The 11,144-nt window shown below is 45.3% G+C and overlaps 2 protein-coding genes across 2 annotated transcripts; both read right to left on the reverse strand.

Annotated features, from left to right (window-relative positions):
- Positions 1-1,475: 1,475 nt before the first annotated feature.
- LOC139027874 (alpha-tectorin-like) lies at positions 1,476-2,844 on the reverse strand. Its single transcript, XM_070443911.1, has 2 exons — positions 2,420-2,844; positions 1,476-2,231 (listed from the first exon to the last, which is right to left on the reverse strand). The coding sequence occupies exons 1-2, from the start codon at positions 2,532-2,534 to the stop codon at positions 1,804-1,806; spliced, it is 543 nt and encodes a 180-aa protein (XP_070300012.1). The 5' UTR covers positions 2,535-2,844; the 3' UTR covers positions 1,476-1,803.
- A 401-nt stretch (positions 2,845-3,245) lies between these two features.
- LOC111964883 (IgGFc-binding protein-like) lies at positions 3,246-11,094 on the reverse strand. Its single transcript, XM_023988738.2, has 14 exons — positions 10,886-11,094; positions 10,530-10,726; positions 10,145-10,283; positions 9,670-9,995; positions 8,978-9,551; positions 8,281-8,885; positions 7,548-8,118; positions 6,795-7,393; positions 6,160-6,703; positions 5,802-5,998; positions 4,997-5,135; positions 4,521-4,849; positions 3,825-4,398; positions 3,246-3,691 (listed from the first exon to the last, which is right to left on the reverse strand). The coding sequence occupies exons 3-14, from the start codon at positions 10,161-10,163 to the stop codon at positions 3,567-3,569; spliced, it is 4,602 nt and encodes a 1,533-aa protein (XP_023844506.1). The 5' UTR covers positions 10,164-10,283; positions 10,530-10,726; positions 10,886-11,094; the 3' UTR covers positions 3,246-3,566.
- Between the last annotated feature and the right edge of the window lie 50 nt (positions 11,095-11,144).

The following is an 11,144-nucleotide window of genomic DNA, read 5'->3' on the forward strand; positions in this document are numbered from 1 at the left end:
CACGGTACCAAACAGACCAGGTCTGGGCCAGTGTGCCTGAAAACAGCGATTGAAAACACCATTGTCCTTGTGATGAGAAAAACCATATATAATTAACTGAAACAAAGATAAAACGTACATGGCAGGGAGAGTAGCGTTAACTGTAGAATGTATTGACAGTGCTGTGGTGGCTTATTTCTGCTTTACCAAATGAGGAGAGTTACAAACTTCACACACCAGTCAGAGTTATACTTAAACTACATCTTTAATAATAAGAGCTTTGCAAAAGCAATTTGACTTTCAATGATGCACCATTTCTAATGAACCATTGGAAGTGACTACAGAAAATTACAAAGATCTTTTATCGCCAAGATACACCCCTCTCAACCTACATGACGAACCACAGATCTTAGGAACTCTTCACAAAGGGACTTTATAATTGAGAAAGGAGTATCCCTTAGCCAGATAACATTCACTATAAATTATCGCTCAGTTTGGTCCATAAAACGAGGTTCTAATCTCGTTCCTGGTACTTCATAGCACAGAACCATTACTTCATCCAATCTGGAATGCTCTTTAGGTTTTATCACCCAAAGACATCGTAAATATCCTCTGTCAGTGCTATCTCATAGAGGCCCATCCTCAGTGGAACACACACACACACAATAGTTAACAGAATACTCTATTCTGTCGAATAAAACAACCATTATAATGTAATACAAGCATTATAACATAATCTTACAAGCATTATAACATAATCTTGAAATTTTCCACGACAGTGCATAGCAGCTTTAGCCCTGTAGGAAAGAGAGTTGTATTCCAGAAAATATATAATCAATACAATCTTTGATCCAAGAACATAACACACAGCAGAGCAGTTTGTACTATCTGACCAGCAGTGTCCGTTTGTGGAGGAGTACTGATGTCAACATAAAACATCTATTTAGCTGAAATTACTGTCAAACTTCTGCTGTTTGGAGAGAAAGAAATTCCAATAGCCACAACAATACCATAGCCAAACCACCAAACTGATTTGTGTTATTTTGCAATAACACCCACTGGGCAAAAACTGGTTGAATCAACGTCGTTTCCAAGTAATTTCAACCCCCAAAAATCTATATTATGACATTGAATCAATGTGAAAAACTGATTGGATTTGCAAAAAAGTAATCAATGTAAGGTCATTGTCTTTTTTTCACCAAACTTTTAACCGAAAATCCAATAACATGGTGACACGTGTTGCTGATTTCACGTTGAATTCACATCAGTTGACAACTCAATACCTCACAAGTAATAATTCAAAACTAGACGTTGAACTGACATCTGTGCCCAGTGGGCAGAGGCAGTATATAATATGGCATGGCATAGACAAGATTAATATACTCAACAGTTTTGTTTGAATGAATTACTTGAGAGGTTTTGAGTTATCTGATTAAACCAAAACTGTAGTAATTCCACCATTACTACTAAATGCTGGATAAACAGATGACACAGACTCATTTTGCTGCTATATGTTTATTATTAGACTTTTGAAAGTTGTAAAGGATAGACAGAGATACACGCATACAGAGATAGTCTGATCACAATTATGGGATTATATTTGGATTATAAAGAATACAGAGTTCAATAACAATTCCATGCATGAGTACTCATAATCCCTCACAACATTATATGGTTGGGAATATGTTATCACATACAGAAGGTAATTTGAAGGTAATTTTACTATTTTATGTTGAAATGCTTTAGCCTACAACCTGGACATGAAAGGGAAGTTTTTAAAGGATATTTTAGATCCATGAGATCTTATTTGAAAATTAAAATGTTCTAGCCTCCAAACTTGATATGTACAGGTTTTCCATATTTGTTAAGGAGTTTTTCAATCCATGACTTGTTGTTTGAATCTTTGCTACTGATAATGTAACAGCCCCTGACCCCCTTCACCACCGCACACGTGGTCTTTGGACCGCAGGGCGCCACCTCACAGGCCATCTCGCCGGAGTTACAGCTGCAGCGGTGGTGGCAGTTCTCCTCCTTATAGAAGACCTCGCCGTTCACAAAGTAGCGACCCTTGTGGTGACAGCCACAGTTCTTCACGTGGACACACTTGTCATCACTCATCAGGAAACCAGGTTTGCATTGACAGCCCTCCCCTGGAGGAGTGGTGCATCCTGGGGCGGAGGTCATGGAGTAGCATGTGGCCGGGCACCCGGAGGCCGAGAGGCTGTAGACACTGTTCTCTGGACAGTGGAGGTCTGAAAACACACAGGGAGAAAGAAAGGTCTGTGGAATCATTTACAATTTTACAGTTTCAGGATTTCATTTAAAATGTAGGGTTTCGAATTTGCAGTCTTATTTTACTGTCCGATTCCTGTTTAAAGAATTTATGAATTGCGACTCATCATAAACCTGAAGAGTAGTATTACAAAACCAGAGGACTTACGGCAGAAGTCTTTACTCCTCCAGGCCTCAATTTTCCCTCCTTTCTCCTGACACTCTTCCACATAGTTGGTGATGATGTCACAGGCTGCCGTCAGTAGGCCGTTGTTGAGGATCATGTCATAGATGCAGTCTTCTTTGTACTCATCAGAGTCCACTCTACCATTGCAGTCTCTGAGGGGACCACTCTTATCCACAATGACATCACAGGCGCTGACATATTTGGGCTTTATAAGGGGGATGTCTACAACGGCACAATCTTTGCACTCGTGGGAGCAGCCCGGACGTCAGCTACCAGTAACTGTTTCCAAACTCCTTGGGACTCATGGGCTTTTTCCCATTGGGCAGAAGCAGGTCGTCATCAGGGTTGTCATTGAGGTTACCACAGAGACCACAGATGGCGTTGTGGTAGGTGCTCGGGACCTTCACCCTCACTCGCTGGACCAGTCGAAGGAGACCTTGAGACCGAAATAAGTCTCCAGCACAGCAAAACGTCTGTTTCTGTAGATCTGAACCTCAGTGTTGTTGGAGTAGTATGGCAGAGACGTCAGGACATCGTTCACCTAAAATACAGTCCAGTAAAAATAGAGAGTGGAATGGATACTATTCCGTAAGAGTGTTTTTTTTCCTTCAAAACAGTATATTAATCATAGATAGGACCTTTAATACTCACCAGAACTTTGCCGTGATAATCACCTGTGATGGTGTAACTACTTCCCAACACAATGACAGTCACCACCTTGGCGTAAGAGACTTTGGTGCTGCCCCTGTTGTTGTTCTCCAGAGTCACCTCAAAGCTCTCCAGATCGGGATCTTTGGAGCAGACCCCCGCCAGCTTGTAGATACAGTTTCCCTGGAAGTCGAAGCGCTTCCATATACAGGTGCGGAAGTGGGGGTCCCCCTGTGCTGAGCAGGTCTTGAAGCTGAGGGGGTAGCAGTCCTGAACCCCGTTGACCACTGCACAGTGCTCACTAGCCTTGCACTTCCTAGGCATACACACCAACTTCTGTGTGGCTCCGTTGCACAAACACTTACTCTGACATGTATTGCCCTCCCAGAAGGTTTCTTCAGGCAGGTAGTAGTGGTCATTGTGTGTACAGCCACACCCTGACTCCTTGACGACACAGTGTTCACCACTGAGCACGTAACCCTTATCGCACTGGCAGCCCTCCACACAGACTTTGGAACAGATCTCGGGGACATTGGGAATGGCAACAGGTAGCAGGGCAGGCAGTGCCACATAGCTCATAGTGGCTGTGGTATGGGCAAGCCAGGGCTGTTCGAGTTGAGAAAAAACAAACATCACAAATGTAGTCCTAAAACATTCTGCAAATTCATTATACACATTATACACATTTAGGAATGTCTGAGTTCATAAATGTGATGTTTTGTTTTAGCTGAGTACTTACGGCAGTTGGAGGCCTTTCTCCACAGCGGTGAGACTACAACCCCAGCCTGCTGACATTCGGCCACGTAGTTAGCCAAGGCCTCACACAACACCTCCTGACGACCCTCATTCAGACACACATCATAGAGGCAGTCTGAGGCAAACTTCTTCACCGGCACTTTCTTATGACACTGGTGAAATGGGCCCCCTCCGTCTGTCATCAGACCACAGTACTGTGGTCCAGTGTAAAGTGCCCGGTCTGCATCTGAGCACGTGGGGCAGTTGCCGTTACAGACATGCCAGCAGAATGGATCACCGTCAGCAATGCTCCAGGATGCCACCCACGCCGTGGTATTTGCCGAAAGCACACCTGTGGGAGTGGTGAAGTCATCTGTTTTGTTACCATTGTAGTTGCCACAAATGCCACCGAGGTTGTCGTAGTAACTGCTGCTGATGGTCACCATGAAGAAGGCGGTCCAGTCAAAAGTGATCTTCAGGCCAACATCTGTCTGGATGGTCCCTTGGAAACCAGACTCTGTGATTTGGATGTTGCCAGACTCCAAACTCACAGGGAGGTCAGACCTAATGCCATCAATCTGAGACAAGAGAGAGAGAAGAGGATTTAAAGAGGACTTACAGTGGATGAAGAGCATAGAAGATTCTTACATTCAACTTCATCATGAAAAATCTGTATCAAATATAACTGGAAGCCACCCACCTCCACTGTCCCTCTTTGGCCAGTGAGAATGGTGATCCTGTGACCACTCAGGTCTATGTTGGCTGATTTGAGGAAGGAGCCTTTGGAGTTGACTCGCAGCTCGTTCTTAGTCTGGATGCTGAACTGAGGCAGGGAGGGATCTTTGCCCGTCGTATTCACCAGAATGTAGGAGCAGGTACCCATGAAGGAGAAGGGCTGGCCATCGAACGTGCTGTAGTGAGGGTCACCGAACAACCAGCAGTAGGCCTTGGACTGGGCCACACATACCGCCTTATTGTTCATCACCACACAGTTTTCTTTCTCACGGCACTCAGTGTCCTCACAGGGGTCTGACAACATGTGCATTAGAAATGTTAACATATCTTGCTCATAGTAATAGCAAAATAGAACATCAACAAAGTCCATCATTCTACATCCAAATGTACTAACATAAAGCCATATCTGTTTGGTTTAATTATTATTCATGTATTTTTTACCTGTGCTGTAGCAGTCCATGACTCCATTCTTCATCCCACATTTCTGGCCCTCTTTGCACTGGGAGTTCTTGCAGGTGAACACTCCTGCGGCACAGCTGCAGGTCTCAGAACAGTTGCCCAGGACCACAGACTGGCCAGACTGAAAACCAGCAAGACATCTGTTGAATTCTGGGTTAATCTTGGAACATTGCTATCCTAGAGACTTGTTTTTACATCAGAAGGTAATGGTTATCTGTAGGAGCGAGAGGGCTTTGGAATGTGTCGGGTGTACGGGAGGAAGTCACAGGATTGCTATAGGGGATACGGATGGACATCTGTGGATTAGGCAAATGAGGGGTTGAGGTCAGGTCAGATCCCCTTCAGGGAGAAATTATGGTTTATTACCCCATTACTTCCTCTTCTTGTCGAACAATAATCGATGTAAGGATTGGAGAGAAGGAGGAGTGCCTATATTGGAGTTTATAGACTTGTGGTAGTTGAAACAACTTTTGTCTAATGCAGCTTGATATGATCCTCTGGGCAAAATAAACTTGGTTAAGCATTCATAGTGTCCGTAGAGTTTTTTTACTCTGGGAATTAGAACCTAACACATGTAAATTATATCATGGAGTTTACACTATGGTGGAAACCATAGGATGATTGTAAACAATAAATATTTACCAAGGATAGGGACTGATAATATTATCTGCATTTAGTGTAGAAAAGATATAGGCCTATAAATGTAATAATCACTTTAGGATACCTTAGCTTTGTTTCCATATGATATGGCAATGTATTTGTCAATACACAATAAACCAGTAATCACCTTGTAATAGTGTCCATCAACCACACAGCCACAGTTCTCCAGTAGGACACACTTGCCACCATCAAACACAAATCCGTTGTCACACTGGCAGCCCTCCTGGCATAGTGGGCATTTTGGAGACTCACTCAGAGAGTCACAGGTAGAAGAACAGGTGTCGGCACACAACTCATAGTGACTGTYAGCTGGACACGTCAGAGCTAGAGGACAGATGGAAATGGGAGGAGATGCATGTTATCAAAAAACTTAAAYCAGCTTCAGCTTCAATWGYTTTTCAGCAGASCATTRGGTCAGARAAATATTGCACACTAAGATAAACCAGGATAAGGTAAATTAACTTTAAATATCAAAATTCACTCACGACAAAACTGGTCRGWTCTCCAGCTGCTGACAAGKCCACCRGATKCCTGACAGAAAGTCACATATGTCTGTAAGTGGCGGCACAGGGCATCCCCACCCTCTCCCTCCTTCATGCACTCCTCAAAGTGCTCTTGTGGTGGCACCACAGCATGGCATTGGGCAAATGGACCCTTGGTTGACTTTATGATGCTACAAGCCGGTGGGGGTCCACTGGTGGGAGGACACTTCAAGCCACCRTCACATCCTGTCTGACATTTGACCCCTTCCTGAACCACCAACCACCYTGCTGCAAACTTCWYCACAGACGGYTCCTGCAGCCCACTGGGCAGCAGGAAGTCATCCTCCTTCTTGTCATTATAGTTGCCACAGAGACCACCGGTAACACCTTTGTAAGTGGATGGAAGATGTATGATGGCGCCAGCAACTGTGTCGTAGGTCACCATCAAGCCAAAGTCTGTTAMCACGACAATGTTAATGCCGTTCTGGTAGGCCCTGACCTTTCCATCTCCGAGTGACAGTGGGAGATTTGCTGTAACGTCATCCACCTGTGAAAGGAGAAAAGATTGAAAACATCAGTTTTTCTAATCAAGTGTTGCTTTTTAATACTGAAATGAATAGATCAAGACAGAAAACTACCATTATTTCCCATATAACTCTGGGAGACATAGATATCTTGTATTTGTAGGCCTGTATGTCAACCCTCCTGGTGACCATTGCATCATCCATCTTGGTCAACTGCTGCACTGACACAACAAATGGAGCCATCGATCCGTCTTTCTCCACAACCTCCGACATTTTGTACACACAGTCCCCGTGTAGGCTGAAGCAGCTGCCATCGAACGAGTGGAATCTCCTGGCCCCGCTCACATGGCAGGTGCCCGTGCTAATGGGTACACAGGCCTGCACCCCGTCTTGGACCTGGCACTTCTCATTGGGACCGCAGGCAAATTTTACATTACACTCCACATCTCCATTCTTGTTACACACACAGCGCTCTTTGCACTGGCCGTTGGGGAAGAACACCTGGCCCATCTGGTAGTACTGGCCTTGGTGAACGCAGCCACATTCAGCCAGCAGCACACACTCGCTGTCGCTCAGTATGAACCCTTCGTCACAGACACATCCCTCAGTGCACAGGGAGTTCTCACAGCTCTCAGGCTCATCGAGGCCGCTGCAGGTCTGGGGGCAGCCTGAGGCACACACCTCATAGTGGCTGTTGGCCTTACAGGAAGATGCTACAACACATTAGGTCAAACATGATAGAATTTAATGTTGGAACCAGAAGCTGTTCGCTAGACAAATCACTTCTGACTTATAGTAATGATCAAAATTGTTACAGTAGTTGTTTTGAAATATACATCTGATGAGGTGTGTCTGTGCACTACTTACGACAGAAGCTGTCCGACCTCCACTGTTCCACCTTGGCAGGGGCATCCTGGCAKGCARTGGTGTAGGTGCTGAGGGCGTTACAGAGGGCAGAGGCATGGCCACGGTACAGACACATATCAAACACACAGTCCTCATAGTACTCTCTGGGGTCCACCTTGGCGTGGCAGTGCTTGAACGGACCGTTTTTGTCTGTGATCCTGCCGCAATATTTCCCTGTTTGGTAATCAAGCATCAGGCTGTGGTCACAGGTGGGGCACTTCTTGCCGTCGCAGTCGCTGGAGCAGCCAGGGTCGTTCCCCACTTTCCAGCTGTCCCCGAATACTGTCGGGGTGTTAGCAGGGCTCTTGTCYGGTTTGAGGAGATTGTCGTTCCGTTGGCCATTCCAGTTTCCGCAGAGCCCTCCGATGAGGTCTGAGTAGGAGCTGGGGAGGGTTAGGGAGACGTGGCTGTTCCAGTTGAACTTCAGTGTCAGGCCAAATTTGGTCTTCACCACCCCGAAATACCCACTGCGGAAGATGGACAGTTGACCATCTTCTACATCAAATGGCAAGTTCACATACTGGTTGTTGACCTGGGAAGAGGGAAAGAAACTTGAATGAAACATGAAGGATGATAATGTCCTGATATTTCTTCTTACATTAAGTAGTATACTCATAAAAGCTCATTGACAAAATAAACCCAGAAGGCAATTATGTCATTCATTTGGAATGGATAACATTTTAAGGTAGCTTACCAATACTTTGCCAGGGTTGTCCCTACTCATGRTGATGATGTTTTTGAAGACAGTGATGGTGACTGTCTTTGTGTAAGACACTGCCGTGTTCCTCCCCCTATTCTGATTCTTTACAAGCACCTCAAAATGTGTCAGAGATCTGTCGTCTTTGCTGACCAATTTGGAGAGAACGTAAGTACACGTTCCCTGGAAGTCAAACCTCTTGCCATCAAACGTGCGGTAGTGGGGGTCGCCTGAACCTTGGCAGGTGGCATACGATGTTGGGTAGCAATCTCTCTTACCACTCTGCAGGCCACACACCTCTGATTTCTTGCATGCTGTTGCCTTGCATTCAACCTTGGCTGTTCCTGGATTGCATTCACACTGCTTTGTGCATTTGTCATCTTCCCAGAACTTCATTCCAGACGGGTAGTATCGTCCTTCATAAGAGCAGCCACAGCTCTCCTTGGAGATGCATTTGTCACCACTGAGGACAAAGCCCTTGTTGCATTGACAGGTCTCCACACAGGATTCCTTGCACTTTGCTTCGGCATATAGATCTGAACAAGAGGCAGGGCAAGCTGTGCCACACGCCTCGTARTAGCTGTTTGACGGACATTCCAGTGCTGCAAATGTGAAATTAGAAAATATATGTAAATAATAGTGAAAAGTGCAATCTAAAAATCTTTATGAAATGTCTGGAAAGAAAGAAACTCACGGCATCCAGTGATTGTCCTCCACTCAGGGCTWATTTTGACCCCCTCAGCCAAGCAGGCATCATTGTAGCTTTTGATGTTCTCACAGAGGAACTGGTAGATGCCTTTATTGATGCAGACGTCATACACACAGTTGTCCATGAACACGCCTGGGTCCAGGACCTTGTGGCAGCTTGCAAATGGGCCATCTTTTTTGGCCAAGAGACCACATAACTTCTCTCCCTTGTATTTCTGTTGGAGAGTCGGAGTGCAGCTAGGACATTCTCCTTGGCAGTCATCATGACAGAACAAGTCGCCATCTTCAGTTCTCCAGCTCTGGGCAAACTTCACCACTGTGGGTTCCTTGTTACCTTTGGGGTTAGTGAACTCGTCGTTGTGATCCCCGTTGTAGTTCCCACAGAGCCCACCCAGGGTGCGGAAGTAGCTGCTGGGGACAGTGATGTAGAACTCCATGTTCCAGTCGTACATAACCTTCAGGCCAAAGTTTGTCTTCAGAACAGCATAGCTGCCACTATACACCACCGTTAGGTTTCCCCYGGCTAGGGTCACAGGCAGGTAGACATTCTCACCATTCACCTAAGAAAAGATCAATAAGCATATGGAAAAACCACTCAGTTCACCTCCTGGRTTGACCAAATTTACCATGGAMCCGACCCCAACTCTGATCATTTCCCTCTGGTCTCTTGTTACTTACCTCAACCTTCCCTTTATGCGTGCTGATCACAACAGTCAGCCCATAGACCGTGACTGAGACTTTCCTCACGAAAGACACCCTCTTGTTCCCTCTGTGGTTGTTCTTGGTCAGGACAGTGAACGGGGTGAGACCAGGTTCAGATTTAACAACCGTGGCCATGACGTAAGAGCAGGTGCCCTGGAAGTCAAACCGCTCCCCATCAAAGGTGAGGTAGTGGGGGTCACCCACAGCCCTGCAGGTGGCCTTGGACTGGGCCACACATACCGCCTTATTGTTCATCACCACACAGTTTTCTTTCTCTCGGCACTCAGTGTCCTCACAGGGGTCTGACAAAATGTGCATTAGAGATGTTAACATATCTTGCTCATAGTAATAGCAAAATAGAACATCAACAAAGTCCATAATTCTACATCCAAATGTACTAACACAAAGCCATATCTGTTTGGTTTAATTATTATTTATGTATTTTTTTTACCTGTGCTGTAGCAGTCCATGACTCCATTCTTTATCCCACATTTCTGGCCTTCTTTGCACTGGGAGTTCTTGCAGGTGAACACTCCTGCGGCACAGCTGCAGGTCTCAGAACAGTTGCCCAGGACCACAGACTGGCCAGACTGAAACCAGCAAAACATGTCAATGATATCATTGAGTGTTTATACTATGGTGGTAACCATTGGATGATTGTAAACAATAGATATTTACCAAGGATAGTGATTGATTATATTATTTCCACTTTATATTTGCATTTAGCGTAGAACAGATATAGGCCTATATTTGTAATAATCCATTTAGGATAAACATAGATTTGTTTATATATGATATGGCAATGTATTTGTCAATACACAATAAACCGTAATCACCTTGTAATAGTGTCCATCAACCACACAGCCACAGTTCTCCAGTAGGACACACTTGCCACCATCAAACACAAATCCGTTGTCACACTGGCAGCCCTCCTGGCATAGTGGGCATTTTGGAGACTCACTCAGAGAGTCACAGGTAGAAGAACAGGTGTCGGCACACAACTCATAGTGACTGTCAGCTGGACACGTCAGAGCTAGAGGACAGATGGAATGGAGGAGATGCATGTTATCAAAAAACTTAAACCAGCTTCAGCTTCAATTGTTTTTCAGCAGACCATTAGGTCAGAAAATATTGCACACTAAGATAAACCAGGATAAGGTAAATTAACTTTAAATATCAAAATTCACTCCACGCAAAAACTGGTCAGATCTCCAGCTGCTGACAAGGCCACCAGATGCCTGACAGAAAGTCACATATGTCTGTAAGTGGCGGCACAGGGCATCCCACCCTCTCCCTCCTTCATGCACTCCTCAAAGTGCTCTTGTGGTGGCACCACAGCATGGCATTGGGCAAATGGACCCTTGGTTGACTTTATGATGCTACAAGCCGGTGGGGGTCCACTGGTGGAGGACACTTCAAGCCACCATCACATCCTGTCTGACATTTGACCT

Source organism: Salvelinus sp. IW2-2015, linkage group LG6.1 (assembly GCF_002910315.2).
Source record: "Salvelinus sp. IW2-2015 linkage group LG6.1, ASM291031v2, whole genome shotgun sequence".
In the NCBI taxonomy this organism is placed as follows: domain Eukaryota; kingdom Metazoa; phylum Chordata; class Actinopteri; order Salmoniformes; family Salmonidae; genus Salvelinus; species Salvelinus sp. IW2-2015.